This window comes from Macaca thibetana, chromosome 14, assembly GCF_024542745.1.
Source record: "Macaca thibetana thibetana isolate TM-01 chromosome 14, ASM2454274v1, whole genome shotgun sequence".
NCBI classification, from domain to species: domain Eukaryota; kingdom Metazoa; phylum Chordata; class Mammalia; order Primates; family Cercopithecidae; genus Macaca; species Macaca thibetana.
Window position 1 is genome coordinate 29,759,195 of NC_065591.1, and position 17,733 is coordinate 29,776,927.

The 17,733-nt window shown below is 43.8% G+C and overlaps 1 protein-coding gene across 2 annotated transcripts in view; it reads left to right on the top strand.

The window, feature by feature from the left end:
• PAMR1 (peptidase domain containing associated with muscle regeneration 1) overlaps positions 1–17,733 on the top strand; it is a 99,721-nt gene that overhangs the window by 36,764 nt on the left and 45,224 nt on the right. For both annotated transcript variants that reach the window (XM_050758751.1, XM_050758749.1), the window contains exon 3: positions 2,770–2,898. In XM_050758751.1, coding sequence (XP_050614708.1) covers positions 2,770–2,898 — 129 coding nt within the window. The remainder of the gene's footprint in view (positions 1–2,769; positions 2,899–17,733) is intronic.

Sequence of the window (17,733 nt, forward strand, 5' to 3'; positions counted from 1 at the left end):
GATTTGGCTCTGTGTCCCCACCCAAATCTCATCTTGAATTGTAATAATCCCCACAGGTTGTGGAAGGGATCTGGTGGGAGGTAATTGAATCATGGGGGCAGGTCTTTCCCATGCTGTTCTCATGATAGTGAATACGTTTCACGAGATCCGATGGTTTTATAAGTGGCAGTTCCCCTGCACACGCTCTCTTGCCTGCCACCATGTAAGACATGACTTTGCTCCTCATTTGCCTTCCACCATGATTGTGAGGCCTCTCCAGCCATGTGGAACTGTGAGTCAATTAAACCTCTTTTTATAAATTAACCAGTCACAGGTGTGTCTTTATTAGCAGTGTGAGAACAGACTAAGACAGCTGCTGGGGGCAGACTCAGTCCATTTGCCTCCTCAGCAGTGATGAGATAGGGAGTTAAAGAGGGGGAATTGGCATGTAAGTAAAGATAGTCTTTGGAAGGCACAGTGATCCTGCAGGGACCCAGTTATGGGTCACATGACTACTGGAATTTGACAAATCATACAGTCATATCTCAATATCCACGAGGGACTGTTTCCACAACCCCTGCAGATACCAAAATCCACAGATGCTCAAGTCCCTCAGTTGGCCCTGTGGAACTCCAGGGCTCTGCATCCTGTGAGTACTGTATTTTTTAGCCATGGTTGGTTGAATCCATGCATGTCAAACCTGTGAATACGGAGGGCCAGCTGTATTAGCAACTCATCTTCTCTGATAGAAGGGGACACTGGAAGAAGGGAAGCAAAATCAGGATAGTGTGGAAAGAGAGAGCTATGCATCTCTCTCCTACAGTAACCACACGTACATACACTACAGCCCAAGGAAAACCTAATTTCAGCTGAAAGCAAAGAAGCATACTATCAGCTTGAGGAAATGCTGTTTATCTTAAGAAATTCAGAAGCTTGGATTAGCCATTCCTTCTTCCTTCCTTCATTCACTCAAATAATATTTATTGAACACTTACTATGTGCAAGCCACTGTATGGTGCTGTGGATACAATGTTGGACAAGATACAGTCCTTGACTTAAGTCTATTATAGGAAAACACATAATAGGCTGTTAAAATTGAGCATGCTGTATGCAGTGGCAGGGATAAGAGTTCATATTTTGTATTATAGATACTATGTGCAGGCACTTGTGATAATTTAATTAAAAATTAAAACAGTCTGAAGAGGTAGATACGATGTCTAATCCCAGGGTTAGGCCATTCTCACATTGCTATAAAGAAATACCTGAGACTGGATAATTGATAAGAAAAGAAGTTTAATTGGCTTACGGTTCTGCAGGCTGTACAGAAAGGATGGTGGCATCTGTTTCTGGGGAGGCCTCAGGCAGCTTTTACTCATTGAGGAAGGTAAAGCATGAGTGAAAGTAGGAGCACAAGAGAAGGGGGAGGTGCCACACAGTTTTAAACAATCAGATCTCAAGAGAACTCACTCACTATCGCAAGGACAGTACCAAGGGGATGGTGCTAAACCATTCATGAGAAAGCCACTCCCATGGGCCAGGTGCGGTGGCTCACGCCTGTAATCTCAGCACTTTGGGATGCCAGTGTGGGCGGATCATGAGGTCAAGAGATCGAGACCATCCTGGCCAAAATGATGAAACCCCGTCTTTACTAAAAATACAGAAATTAGCTGGGTGTGGTGGCACACACCTGTAGTTCCAGCTACTCGGGGGGCTGAGGCAGGAGAATCACTTGAAGCTGGGAGGTGGAGGTTGCAGTGAGCTGAGATTGCACCACTGCACTCCAGCATGGGTGACAGAGCGAGACTCCGTCTAAAAAAAAAAAACAAACACACACTCCCATGATCCAATCACCTCCCACCAGGCCCCACCTCCAACATTGGGGATTACATCTCAACATGAGCTTTGGGTGGGGACACAGATCCAAATCATAACACCCAATTGGACAAATGAGGACACTGAGTCACAGAAAGCTTAACCAATTTGCCCAAGGACACACAGCTGCACAATGGCAGAGCCAGAACTTAGTTCTCTGTTTTGCTAAGTGGGATTGGATCATTTGTACTTTTTCTCACGACCCCCGACTCCCTCAAGAGACCATGTTTCTAAACTGGTCCTTGTTGCAGAATCACGCAAACCCCTCTGGTGTGGCCTGCTGGTTGTGGGGAGCCTGACACATTCCAGGGTGAGCCTGTTGTTAGACAGGAGAGTTGTTTCCAATGGCATACTTTCATCACAGAAGTATATGACATAGAAGAGTATTTAATAACACAGGAAGATATTTACTATCTATTATGAAATTCAAAAGTAAGTTACAAAAACAATGTACCATAAGTCATATAAGTCTAATTTAAAAAATGTATGTGTATATAGGCAGAGAAAGACTGTTAGCAATAGTTTGGGTGATGGGGTTTTAGATATTTTTTATTTAATTCTTTTTGCTGGTCTAAATTTTCTAAAACTTCCACAATAAACATGTAACTCATTTATACAAAAGACTCTATATTGATAGATTCTTCCTTTTCCTGCAGGCAGTTTCGTGTTACTTTAAAACACCAGCCACTACCTGGGATACTCGTTGAGACCCCCCTTCTAAACTCTCCAGTCTGAATTCTGGCACCTCTAGCAGTTTCTTTGAGATGAGAGGTTCTTCCTCTGGGCTCTGACACCTTTCTAGGCCCAGATGCTCTTAGTTGAGACAGGACCCTGAGAAGGTGCAGTTGTGCTCCCATGCAGCTGATTAGAACCCGCAGGTGCTTTGGCCTAACACTCCTCTTCTTGGGAATGTTTCAGGTTGTACCATCTTTGAAAACTGCAAGAGCTGCCGAAATGGCTCATGGGGGGGTACCTTGGATGACTTCTATGTGAAGGGGTTCTACTGTGCCGAGTGCCGAGCAGGCTGGTACGGAGGAGACTGCATGCGTAAGTAGACCTTGACCTAGCTCTGTCTCTAGTGCACACTGTCTTAAAGTCTTAGCTTACAATGGACCAAGATTTATCTCCTTGGAATCTGAGTTTTGGAAAGCCTGCAGCCAGAGGGCTTTCTAGGTAAAACTATAAAAACAAAGATGGGTTTCCATCTGCGAGGTGTGGATTGTGAACATTTGTTTGAATTCTTGGCCACAGGACGTTTATGTCTACTCTTCAATCTCCTTTTCTAAGCGAGGCCAAGGCTTTCTGCTCTATGCATTCCAGAAGCAATTGCATGGTAGCCTTGGTCAGCAAACAGTGACTAAGTCTTCAGAAATGTTGTCTGTAGTGCACTGTACATATGAATTTCTGTTGGTAAATTTCTTGAATCCTGAATTAAATTCCTGGAACCCACAGCAAATTGCTAGCATGCCTTTTGTCCAAGGGAAGAGTTTCTTTCTGGCATCTGCTTGGTGTGAAAGAATTACTTAGTTTTTATTAGAGTTCTGTGAGTTTCAATTCTTTGAAAATGGAGTGGAAATCTAATCTCTCGCTCAGTCCAAGATTCCCCTCCGCAGTGCCCTGATTGATAAATGTCCCTCTGAGAGTCTGTATCTCAAGCAATGTACAAATTGCTTTTATTTCACTAACTTATTCCATATGTCTCCTACTTGAATCAGAAGCAGTTAGAATGGTCTTACAGTCTAATTTTCTCCTATGAATGATATTTCCAGTTTACAGAGATGGAGGATCAGGTGTGGTTGGTATCTTTGACCGATATAATCTGTACTGAAATACCATCAGTTTCAAGACTCTGTGGCTAAGGATGAGTGTATGGTCTGCAGCTGAGAAATTCAACTATACCAGGAGGAGAAGGGGCTTGTTGGCACTTCCAGGTGAACTGGGGAGTTCAGTTATCCATAATACAGATACTTTTTTTTTTTTTTTTTTTTTTTTTTTTGAGACGGAGTCTCGCTCTGTAGCCCAGGCTGGAGTGCAGTGGCCGGATCTCAGCTCACTGCAAGCTCCGCCTCCCAGGTTCACGCCATTCTCCGGCCTCAGCCTCCCGAGTAGCTGGGACTACAGGCGCTGCCACCTCACCCGGCTATTTTTTGTATTTCTTAGTAGAGACGGGGTTTCACCGTGTTAGCCAGGATGGTCTCGATCTCCTGACCTCGTGATCCGCCCATCTCGGCCTCCCAAAGTGCTGGGATTACAGGCTTGAGCCACCACGCCCGGCCAATACAGATACTTTTTAAGTGTTGGTCTCGGTTGCAGGTTTAAAACTTCAATGTCATTTTAGATGGTTTCTCGTAAATCAGTACCTGGCAGATTATGTTCCAGGTAGGTCAGCCGCAATATTTAACTCTGGTCTTCTTTGGCAGCTGTTCTATGGAGACTGTATCGCATAATGAGCAGAATACAAGCTCTCGAATGAAACAGACCTGGGTTTAAATAATGTTTTTGTCTATCGCTGCCAGTATGACCTTGGACAAGTCATCTAATCTTGCTAATATCAGTGTCCTTTTATAAAAAAGGAGAATAAGGCTACCTACCTCATTAGGTTGATTTGAGGATTAAATGAGATAATGTATGTGAAGCACCTAGTTCTCTGACAATAGTAAAAGCTCAATTAATGCAATAAATACATCACTATTATCCTATATGCTCCTTAATTACTGAATTGTTAGGTGATTCAGAAAGAAGACTACTCTTCTTCCTTTCGTTTCTTTTCCTTTCTTCCGAGATGGGGTCCTTCTCTATTGCCCAGGCTGGCCTCAAATTCCTGGATTCAAGCAATCCTCCTCTCAAATAGTGGGGACTAGAGGCACATGCCACCATGCCTGACAAAACTACTTTCAATAATAGTTTGGGATAGTCATAATTAAAGCTGTAGTGCACAGCTTTGGACTTCACATTGACCTTTGGATTATATAGGATCACTTTGGGTTCTTTCCTGCTTTGGATCATATGGAAGATTGCTCTTTCTCTGTGCACATGAGAGGGAAAGGGGGATTTGTTGGGGCTGGAGTGGTAGGCACCAGTGTGATCACACATGGCCTTTGATATGGTTTGGCTGTGTCCCCACCCAAATCTCACATTGAATTGTAATAATCCCCATGTGTCAAGGGTGGAGCCAGGTGGAGATAATTGAATCATAGGCGTGGTTTCCTCCATACTGTTCTCATGGTAGTGAATAAGTCTCACGAGATCTGATGGTTTTATAAACAGGAGTTCCCCTGCATAAGCTCTCTTGCCTGCTGCCGTGTAAGATGTGCCTTTGCTTCTCCTTTGCCTTCCGCCATGATTGTGAGGCCTTCCCAGCATGTGGAATTGTGAATTCATTAAACCTCTTTTCCCTTTACAAATTACCCGGTCTCAGGTATGTCTTTATTAGCAGTGTGGGAACAGACTAATACAGCCTTGTATGTAGGTAAGCTAGGTAAGGAATTTAGATGCTATTCCAAGTGCAGTGGGGAGCCAAGGAAGAGTGGTGAAGTAGGGGATGGACCAAGTGCTCTGAGAACTAGCTAAGAGAACAGTTGATGACAGGGAGAGGGAGGGAAAGTTTCAGACAGGAGATGAAGATTGAGCTATGCCTTTGCTCATATGTTGGCAGAACAGGAAGATATTTCAGGCAGAGGGATAGTATAGTCAGGGTGTGGAAATGCAAGGTGTGTTCAAGGAAGCGTGTGACATGAGGTGTGATCAGAGCAAGGTGATGGTCTTGGGGTGGCAAGCTCTGACTGTGAAGGGCATAGTGTGCCAGGGCTCAGAGCTTAGACATGGTTCTAAGATGATGGATGGTTTAATCAGGGGAGTACCATTTGACAGATAACTCTTGTAGCATAACTCCAGTAGAGTGGAGGAAGACCATATCCAAAGGTAGCCATTAGGAGTGCAATTGCAGTGGTTCAGGGGATGAAGAAGGGAGACTAGAATTAGAAGAGCTTAAAGGAAGAAGTGACAGGACTCAAGACTCACTGAAGGTAGGGGTGAGGAACCTCAAGAGTTTACCTTTCAAATTTTTAGTTTGATCAACTCTCTAGAAGTTGATGCTGTTACGTGAATAATAAAAGGGAAGAGGTTTGGTGGGGGAAAGAAGGTGAGTTCTACCTGAGATAAGTTGGAATTTGGACACCTATAGGAGACCCTGCAAACAGTAGGAAATAGGTGTCTGCAGCTCGAGATAGTTTTGGAGACTTGAGAAGTGCATATGGCTGTTATAGGTGGAAGTAGGAGGTGAACAGAGCACCATGGTCAGAGGAAATAGCAACAGATGTAAAAAGAAAGGAAGAGAAAACCAGGAAGGAGATGGGAAAAGATCGAGAGATGGGAGGAGAACCAGGAAGGAGTGGGGTTCTGGAAGCTGGGGGCAGTGTTTCAAAATAAGGCAGAAAGGTCACATAGGATGAAGGCAGTAAAGAGGTTTTTGTATTTGATGGCTAGCATGTGATTGGTGACCTGAGCAATAGCAACTTCATATAAAGATTTGGTGGGGCACAGTGGCTCATGCCTGAAAGCCCAGCACTTTGGGAGACCAAGGCAGGTGGATCACTTGAGCCCAGAAGTTCGAGACCAGCCTGAGCAACATGGTGAAAACCCATCTCTGCAAACAATACAAAAATTAGCCATGCCACTGCACTCTAGCCTGGGCAGAGTGAGACAGTTTCAAAAAAAAAAAAAAGGCAAGATTTGAAGGGTGAAAAATGGACGTAAAGAATACAGACAACTTTTAAATAAGCTTAATCAAGCAAGGAAGGGGAGAATTAAGGTGATAGTTTATACGAGTAAATAAACTGCTGTGGAAAAATACCAATTAAGATGGGAAAGGCCAGGTGCAGTGGTTCATACCTGTAATCCCAACACTTTGGGAGGATGAGGCAGTCAGGTTACTTGAGGACAAGAGTTCAAGGCCAGACTGATCAACAATAAGAGATTCTGTCTCTGTACAATATTAAAAAAATATCAGCCAGGGCCGGGCGCGGTGGCTCAAGCCTGTAATCCCAGCACTTTGGGAGGCCGAGGCGGCTGGATCACGAGGTCAGGAGATCGAGACCATCCTGGCTAACATGGTGAAACCCCGTCTCTACTAAAAATACAAAAAACTAGCCGGGCGCGGTGGCGGGCGCCTGTAGTCCCAACTACTCGGGAGGCTGAGGCGGGAGAATGGCGTGAACCCGGGAGGCGGAGCTTGCAGTGAGCCGAGATCGCGCCACTGCACTCCAGCCTGGGCGATAGAGTGAGACTCCGTCTCAAAAAAAAAAAAATATCAGCCAGGCATGGTGGTGCATTGCCTGTAGTGCTAGCTACTCAAGAGACTGAGGAGGGAGAATCACTTCTGCAGCCAAGGATTTTGAAACTGCAGTGAGCTATGATTGCACTACTGCATTCCAGCCTGAGCAACAGAGCAAGACCTCATCTCTGTCTCTCAAAGATGGGAAAGGGTGAAACAGGTTTTAAGCTAATGTGAGTAACGTGTCAGTAGGAGAGATTGAAGATATTAGAGTAAGAATAACTGAAGAAGGTAAGACCATGTTATGCTGAAGGAGAAGAACTTCCTGTGAGATCAAGAACAAAAGTGAGAGTTAAAGGAGAGGGAGTTTCCTTTTCTGTCCTAGACTGAGACAGGAGGGAAAGAATTATTTATAGGTAGCATATCTGGTTTGTTCGTAATTATATGGTAGGAAGTGTGCTGAGCACTTTATGTGCCATGTCTTGTTTTATCTGTAACGTATGAAAATACCCTATGAAAATACATACTCCCACTTTATAGATAATGAAACTGAGGCTCAGAGCTGTGAAGAAACTTGCCTGAGGCCATACACTTAGGGTAAAGCCCAGGATGATTCCAGACCCCTTATTCTTGTTCTTAACCACGGTCCTAGCCTGCCTCCCGCTGGTGAGTTTCCCTGTTTTCTCTGAGAAGTAGGGAGTGAAATCTCTGCTGAGAATGAGTAGAAGAGAGGCTGGGGCTTGAAAGAACCAAAGGTTTGGGGCAGCCACTTGAGGAACAAGAAAAGGCACCAGCTGGTGTTAAGCTTAAAGCATGTGCAAGCAAGACGGAGGACCCAGTCGAAGCCAGAGTTCTTAGGGAGATGATGCAGTCAGTTAGGACATTGACTGGTACTTTCCAGAAGTGCAGTAGCAGAAGGGAATAAAACCAGTTGTTTTGTTGATCCAAGAATAAGCTGAGACGTGACTGACCAAGGATCCCAATTGAGAAGGACATGAAACCAGAAAGAGCCTGGTGGGGGGAACAGGGACAGGAAGTGTTAAGTGGAAAAGCAGGCTTGGTGGTAATAAAGTAATGGAACACGTAGGTGGGAAGGGTATTATGATCGGAGAGTTTCTAAGTTGAAGCTTTCAGGGGTGGTGGTGTTAAAGTGTTCATTTTTTTTTTCTGGGTAACTAACAATCTCAAAGGACAAATGTTTGTTTTTCTTTCTTATGGGTCTGTGAGTTGGCAGGGGTTCCACTGATTTCAACTGGGCTGGTCTGGGTTGGTTGTGCTCCAGGCTGCAGGGCTCAGGCAGAAGGGACAGCAGCCATCAGAGGATGCTCTTCTCAGGGTGGGTCGCAGAAGCACAAGAGGCGAAGCCAAACACACAGGTGCACATAAGGCCTCTGTGCACATCACACTCACCCATATTCCACTGGCCAAAAGGAGTCACATGGCTAAGTTCCCAATGAATGAAGTAGGGAAGTATATGCCATCCTCAAGGAAGCAGGGTGGATAAATATTTCTAAACAATACTCCAGTCACTCCATGTGAGTAAGGGGGTTTGTTCAGGGTACAGGGGACAGGAGGGAAAGAATATTTGCATGCACGAGGTCAATAAAGCAAATGGTAACAAAACAAGGATAGTAGTTACCCAAACGTTATGAAACAGAAAATATTAATATTCAGAAATCCTGAGCATGTGTCTTTTTAAATAGCACCTACTGTTCGAGTCTTGGGTTGCGCCTTGGTGTAAGAGGCTTTTTATGGAGCCTCATTGGTTAGGCTGGTGATCGTGTCCATGTGAGGGTCCCGGCTTTCTCAAGGACAGCAGAACTGGCTCAGAGCAACCAGTCTATCACCTAGGCAGGTAGAACAGAGAGCTCACGCCTTCCTTCATTAATCTACCCATCCAGTCAAAAGATATTTCTTGAATGGTTGCTTCTAGGTACTGGATGTACAATGATAAGCCAGACGGACATGGTCTCTGACATCTTAGAGCTTGTGGTTTAGAGAGGAGATTTTTTTTTTTAAGTTAAAAACAAACGGAGTGTGGTCAATGCTATGCAATTTAAAAAACAAACTAACGGTCAGATTCCTATCCGATCCTGTGTTGGTTCAGTGGTGCTTGTTCAATTCCATTATGCTTGTTCTGAAAGCCTCATTCCGCACAGTGTATGTTACCACCACCATGAGCACTGATGGAGCATTTCTTATGGAGCACTGGGCTAGGCACCAGGGAATACAATGATTCTGCAATGAGTTTACAATCCATCTGTGAAAACGGTGCTTGACCATAAGAAAACATCAATATGATGTTATTAGTTTCTTATCACACTCACCTCATACTGGCACTAAACATACATGCAGGGAATTCATAGGAAGAAGTAATTCATTCCACCCTTTGTTGAATGCCCTCCTGGTGCTGAGCAGTATGCCGCCCGCGTTGTTAAGGGTGGCCCGTGTATGGCTGGGACACAGCGCTGGAGCCCCATGGCAGTGTAAGCATTTTCCCACTAGATGGCGCCCAAGTGATCCTTTCAGACAACGTTATCCTGAAGGCGCTTCCTTCTGAGTGTCTCTGAAGAGCCTGGGCATTTTTTTTTTTCCTTTCCTGAGTACTATACAGAGCCTTAGAAGGAGGGAGGAGTGGCGGACAAGTGCCAGAAGGATCAGAGCTGTTTTATATGTGAATTAGAGAGCATCTGGCACTGAACAGATGCAGTAGCACCTTTATATGCTCACTGTCCTTGACAATGTTTGTGTTACTAACCTAACTAATGATGACCTTAAAATTCATTATGCAATTGATTCATGCATAACCATTGGTGGGTTGTATTATCCAGGAGGATGGGCAAACGACCTGAGGCTATTGGGCCCAGGAGAGAACTCATTTACATCTTTCTGTCCAGGAAAGATTGGTTTAGTAATCTCAGAATATCCAGACTAGGAGCTAGTGGCACTTTATTGCCATTTAAAAAAAAGAGCTGTTCTTTCTACCTTTCTCTACTTTTTAATGTAAAAATTTCAGTTCTACAGAGAGATGAAATAGCATACATCCACATGCTCCTTTCCAGGATTCGCCACTTTTTATCATTCTCCAACATCTGGCTCGCTCTCTTTTTCTGCACTATGAGACTCATGAATTTTAATTTTTTTCTGTTTCATAGCGTTATCATATTTTTTCTTTTGATGCTTAGATTGTTTCAGATTTGGCCCTTCAAGCTGGCTACACCTCAGTGCTCCTTGAGCACTTACTTGCATTCTACCCCTCACCCTCAAATGTTTTAAGTTCACCTTGATTTTCTATGCCAGGTCTTGAAACCAGCCATTTCTCCATGCATCCTGGTTTCTTATAGTGGGAAATTGTATTTAGGAACTGCGATTTGGGTGCTGGCTATTAGAGGTGCTGATATCCAAAGTCGAAACCAAGGCTTCCTCTTAGGGTTTCTTAAACTCAAAAGTTGAGTTCTGAAGTGGAACCACTCTGCTGACTTCCACTGCTGACCACCAGACTGGTGTTGGTTTACCTTGGCCCTAGGCTGAGTTCCTTGGCCATCAAAAAAGATGAGCAGCAGGAGGGCCCAAGAGTGACCCAGAATGCCACACTTCTAGCTGGCATGGCAGTGATCCCAGCTTTTCAGTCCTTGAAGGATACTGGGCATCTGAGGAGGATAGGAAAGCAACCCAGATGAGAGGATTTATGGGGAGAGATTATAGGTCCTTAATACATTTATCTTCTTAGTCATATTTTGGACAGAGGCAGAGAAACAGAGGAACTGGCCATAAGCCATGCCCAAAAATGTTTGTAGGGCAAGAGTTATCAGAGAGGAAGAGGATTTGTGCAGGCTGATTCCTGAGCCATAAGCAGGAATGATTAAGAGCAAACTTAAGGGGAGTGGGGAAAAGGCTTACAAAGCTGTGTGTTACTGACTTTTGGGGCTGCCCTCCAGGGGAGTTGTGGAATCGCCTAGGGCGGTGTCACTGAAAACTGCCTCATCTCGCTCCAGCCTTTTGTGTCTTGATGCTCCCAGAAGAAGAACAGTGCCCAGGCTGATTCAAACTGGGGATGGTATTAGGTGGCAGTTAGCAGCCTGGGCTTGGATTTAATCTGTATTCCTTTCCTGGCTTTGGGCAAAGTTACCCAATCTTTGTGAATCTCTGTTTCCTCATTTACAAAATTGGGACCCTCATAGTGGCCCTCAGAGTTTTTGTGAAGTTTAAGTGAAGAACTGTCTATAAATCCCTTAATATGGAGTCTGATATATAGTAAGTGCTCAATAAATGGTGGATGGAGTCTGGTATATAGTAAGTGCTCAATAACTGGTGGATGCTGTTCTTATAATCCAGAGCTCTGTTTGTTAGTTGTTGTTTTAGGGGGCAGGGGAAGAAATCCATAAAGGGCCAGAGAAGAAAGATAATAAAAGAGAAGTCTTTAAGGGTAAAGAATACACACTGGACACAAGGAGGTAGTCTTCACTAGACAAAGTATTGTATGGCAAATAGTATTTTATATTTTATGTGCTGAAGCTCTTTGACCCCAGAGAATTAATGTTTAAATCTTTGTAGAGGATTTTATGTTATTAAAGAACTCATCAATCATAGCTCAGCTTCTGATGAAGGTATAGAAGGATGTGAAAGACCTTCCCTCCTGCTTAAACAGTAAGAAATCACTAGATTAAACCAAAGAAAATAACAATTTTCATTAAAGCCATAATATGTCTGTGAATATGAAATCTGAAAGAATTTAAACTCCAGAGGGATGAGTTCTTCCAGGATGAGCAAGAGATTCGGGCTGCTTCATACTTGAAGGCAGTTGCTGAGGTTGGGGGCAGGGCAAGTGCAGGAAGAGGCCTAACAGAGGGGGAGGAGGGCCAGGAAAACTTTTGAATCTGTGGGCTGACTGCTTGAACTTAAATCTAGAGGAGACCCCAAGGCAAAGACAATTCTCTCCACCAAGTATTTTCTTAAATGGAATTTAGCTGTGCAAGCAAAGGCTGGAATGAGGCTACGAAGCAGGAGATCTTGGGATGTCGTCACCTTACAGCTTCATAAGCCTGTGGTCTCAAAGTCTCACAGTCTCATGGGCTCACAGCTTCCCAGTCTTGTAGTCATGGGAGTGCAGGAAGCTGGGGGAAGGAGGAGATGAAAATCAAAGAGAGATTTCCTTAAGTTTATGGAGTTTGAATTTCAAGGCTCTTCTGATGAGGTTATAGCTTCAGTCCTGCCCCAAATCAGCTTAACCCTTGATTGGGTCGAACTGATTCATCCCTCATCAGTTCTCCTGCCAACGTAATAGAGGAAAGGGCATTTCCAATCAAAGGAAACAATAGATCTCCTGTTGTGAAGAAGCAAGAAAATAAGATCTACATTTAAGAGAACACTCAGTCAAAAGAAATAGAGCATGGATGATGAAATGGAAATTTTCAAACAAGAAACTTTTACATAACTTTAAAATAAATGCACTAAAAGATTGACAGGAAAAGATGAATATAATGGATGAAGACATGAAAAATTCACAAAATCAATGAGCAAAAATCACAAACATTCCTATACACCAACAATAGACAAGCAGAGAGCCAAATCATGAATGAACTCCCATTCACAGTTGCTACAAAGAGAACAAAACACCTAGGAATACAGATAACAAGGGATGTAAAGGACCTCTTCAAGGAGAACTACAAACCACTACTCAAGGAAATAAGAGGACACAAACACATGGAAAAACATTCCATCCTCATGGATAGGAAGAATCAATATTGTGAAAATGGCCATACTGCCCAAAGTAATTTATAGATCCAATGCTATTCCCATCAAACTACCATTGACGTGTTTTACAGATTTAGAAAAAAAAATACTTTAAATGCCATATGGAACCAAAAAGAACCCGTATAGCCAAAACAATCCTAAGCAAAAAGAATAAAGCTGGAGGCATCATGCTACCTGACTTCAAACTATACTACATGGCTACAGTAATCAAAACAGCATGGTGCTGGTACCAAAACAGACATATAGACCAATGGAACAGAACAGAGACCTCAGAAAGAACACCATACATCTACAATCATCTGATCTTCAACAGACCTGACAAAAACAAGCAATGAGGAAAGGATTCCCTGTTTAATAAATGGTTCTGGGAAAACTGGCCAGCCATATGCAGAAAACGGAAACTGGACCCCTTTCTTACACCTTAAAAATTAACTCAAGATGGATTAAAGGCTTAAATGTAAAGCCCAAAACTATAAAAACCCTAGAAGAAAACATAGGCAACACCATTCAGGACATAGGCATGGGCAAAGACTTAATGATGAAAATGCCAAAAGCAATTGCAACATAAGCTAAAATTGACAAATGGGACCTAATTAGACTAAAAAGCTTCTGCACAGCAAAAGAAACTATCATCAGAACAAACAGGCAACCTACAGAATGGGAGAACATTTTTGTAATCTACCCATCTGACAAAGTTCTGATATCCAGAATCTACAAGGAACTTAAACAAATTTACAAGAAAAAAACAAACCCATCAAAAAGTGGACAAAAGATATGAACAGGCACTTCTCAAAAGAAAACATTTATGGCCGGGCAAGGTGGCTCATGCCTGTAATACCAGCACTTTGGGAGGCTGAGGTGGTGGATCACGTGAGATCAGGAGTTTGTCACCAGCCTGGCCAACATGGTGAAACCTCATCTCTACTAAAAATACAGAAATTAGCTAGGCGTGGTGGTGTGCATCTGTACTCCCATCTACTTGGGAGGCTGAAGCAGGAAAATCGTTTGAACCTGGGAGGTAGAGGTTGCAGTGAGCCAAGGTCATGCCACTGCACTCCAGCCTGGGCAACAGAGCAAGACTCTGTCTCAAAACAAACAAACAGACAGACAAATAAACAAAACAAGAAGATATTTATGCAGCCAACAAACATATAAAAAAAGCTTAACATCACTATTATTAGAGAAATGCAAATTAGAAACACAATGAGATACTATCTCATGCCAGTCAGAATGGCGGTTGTTAAAAAGTCAAGAAATAATAGATGCTGGTGAGGCTGTGGAGAAATAGGAAAGCTTTTAAACTGTTGGTGGGAATGTAAATTAGGTCAGCCATTGTGGAAGACAGCATGGTGATTCCTCAAGGATCTAGAACCAGAAATACCATTTGACCCAGCAATTCCTTTATTGGGTATATACCCAAAGGAATATGAATCTTTCTACTATAGAGACATATGCACACGTATGTTTATTGCAGCACTATGTACAATTGCAAAGATATGAAACCAACCCAAATGCCCATCAGTGATAGATTCAATAAAGAAAATGAGATATATAATACATCATGGAATACTATGTAGCCATAAAAAGGAATGAGATCGTGTCCTTTGCAGGGACCTGGATGAAGCTGGAAGGCATCATCCTCAGCAAACTAACACAGGAACAGAAAACCAAACACCACATGTTGTCACAACAAGTGGGAGCTCAACGATGAGAATACATGGACACAGGGAGGGAAACAACACACGCCAGGGCCTGTCCGGGGGTGGGGAGTGAGGGGAGGGAGAACATCATGACAAATATCTAATGCATGCAGGGCTTAAAACCTAGATGATGGGTAGACAGGTGGAGCAAACCACCATGGCACATGTATTCCTATGTAACAAACCTGCACGTTCTGCACATGCATCCTGAAATTTAAAGTAAAATAACAAAAAAAAGAAAAAAATTCAGGAGAGATTTGGAAAGTATTTAAAAGAACAAAATGGAAACCCTAGCACTGAACAATACAATAAAAAAGAAACCAGCTGGAAATCCTGGAACTGAAAAATGCATTATCTGAAATAAAACAAAAATTTATTGGAGGCGATTAACAGCCTATTGGTCAAAATAGAAGAAAGGATCAGGGAACTTAAAGACATATCAATAGAAATCAACCAAACTGAAGCATAGGGAAAAGAGACTGAAAGTATTTAGCAATCTTAACTCTTTGTGCTACCCTAGCCAGACTCTGTCCATTGAGTTCCATTAGCAGAGCTATTTCCATGTGAGTGTTTTATGATAACCCTGGCAACTTTGGGGGAAGAAAGGCTTTCTGAAGCAAAGTGGTAGATGCTATTCTTTCTGGACAATCATTTTCTCAACTGAATGGACAGGCCATTGGACACAGGGTGGTGGGGAGGGGCTTTAATAATGGTTTGTTTGGACAGGAATAATTTTGAATTGGTTTTTTGGTCTAACCATTCATTCAGTTAGTAGCTATGGTAATTGAGCACTGACTTGATGGACATATAGGTGTAAACAGGACAGATGATATCCCTGCTCTCGTGGAACTGTGTCATGGGGGAGGCAGACAACTCAATAAACAGTCATCATAGAGTCAGGTGGATTGGGGTTACAGGTCAACTCACAGGCTGAGCTGAGGACCTGTCATTGTTCCTGATGAACACCTGAGCCCCTGAAAAAAGCCAACACTTAGTACTTACTATGAACCAGGCATTATTTGGAGTACCTTCCTGTGCTGACTCATTTAATCCCCATTGCAACCCTTGTCACAGCAATGTGACAGACGAGGACACTCAGGCACAGAGGGATAAATAACTTTTCTGCTGTCATACAGCTTGTAAGTGGCAGAGCCAGGATGCAAATTCAGAAGCCAGCCCCAGAGCCCCTTCTTTTATCCTCTCCATGAAACCATCTCTTGATGTGGGAGGGCCTTGGGTCTTCATCATCCAAGCCTTGGCTCTGCTATCACTGTCTGGGATGCTAAGCCTGATGAGTTTAGGATTCTAGTCAGTGATGAGATGAGGCTCTCATGAACCCTGGAGCAGTGGGTCAGAACCTGAACTGTCCCCTGTGATTCCTGGACCAAAACAGTCAGTGCCTCAGATCCAGACAAGACTCAAGAAAAATAACAGTATTTGTTGCCACTTATTGAGCATTTTTATGTACCAGGTGCTGTGCTAAGTGCTTTACACACAATATCTCATTTAATCCCCAAGACGACTGAGAAAAACACATTGTTGTAGGTACAAATATTCTCATTTCCAAATGAGAGACCTTGGCTCAGAAAATACAGTGGCCTTTTTTAGAGTCACACAACTAGAAAGTGGTCGAACTAAGATTTGGACCCTGGCTGGCATCACAGACTGTGTCATCTTTGAAGGAGGAGAGAAAATGCAAATGCCTCTCTCTGAATTTTTTTTAAGTCCTCCTTTTCTTTCTAAGAGGAAAGAGTAAAGAAAAACAAAACCCAACCACTTCTTAGAAGTGTGTGTGTCTCTCCTGCAATCCCCTTCCCTGCACCAAATGCTGAAGATAAGAAGACTTTTGAATGAGGCTAAGGGTGTTCATTTTTTGTTGAGAGCCTTTTCCAGCTGTCTTACTGGTCTAGAAATTAATAAAGATTTCCTTTCAGTTCTGTAGAAGCAGGGTCTATCCAACTGCCCCTTCTGTTTGGGAATGTAGTCATGGGGGAAGATTGGCGATGATGCCAGAATTTGAGAGCTCAGGGCACGGTCCAGCTTCACTGACAGATATCACTACACACACACAAACACACACACACATGCACACACCTATACCCCTCTTCTCCTGCAGTAAGATATTGTTAAGGAATCTGAGCACATCTTCCAGGCTGTTTGCCTGCTCTGGTCTTTCAGACTCAGGACCACCTGCTAGGTTGGCCAGCGATACTTCCTTGGCAGGAACACTCAGCTGTGTTCACTGTTCTGCCCTGGACAGAGAGGTGTAGTCAGGCTGCCCCTGGACCCAGGCTCGCCAGCTCTTCAAGTAGAGGCAAGAGTGGAGAGGGAATTTAAGGCGTTCCTTGATGTGGGGAGGGAGTGCAGCTCTCTCCTCCTCTTGCTGTTTCCCTAATATTCCTTTTTCCAAGCACATTTCCAAGAAGTGGCCCCTTTGTCTCTGGTTGTTTGGAAGTTGTTCCCCATCTTGGGGCCAACTCTGCCCTCCCCTTCAGAGTGAAAAGGAACCTCATTAAGAAGAATGGAGATGTTGCATGTGTTTAGAATCCTGGCTACTTCTGAAGGACAGCCCCTGAGCCTACAGGAACAGGTGGTCCAGCATTTCACATGGCCAGGGATCGGGCACCTGGTTGAGGGTGGGAACTGAGCCCTCTAGAGACTGCAAGAGACCCTGGAGCTGGCCAAAGCCCAAATGGATGTGCCAAGGAAGCCTAAATGGAGATGAGCACTGCCTTCCCTTGGATTTGGGGAGGGGCCTGAGGCACAGCTGTCTGCTTCCAGCTTCCATATGGAGAGAAGAAACTGGGAGCAGGCTGGCAGCATTTGCTGCTGGTTCTAATTTGGGATCCCCAGCAGGAGGTTTGCTGAGGGAGCTGGGATTTAACACCTTGCAGGCTGGGAAGCTGCCCGTCCCTGAGGGCGGGGGCTGTGCAGGAAGGCTTGTTTTGTTGTCTCTCACACCCTACATATCGCTTCCGTAGCCCAGCAGCAGATGGGTAGATGGGGGCGATGAGGAGTGTGAGGTGTGCAGGAAGAAGGAACGTGCATTATAAAAAGGGAGCGGGCAAAGATTCCATGTATCTCTCTTAGGGGTGGAAAAATTCTGCCGTTTCAAAATGGAGTGGGAGAGGCCTGGGTCAGAATGACCCAAAGACA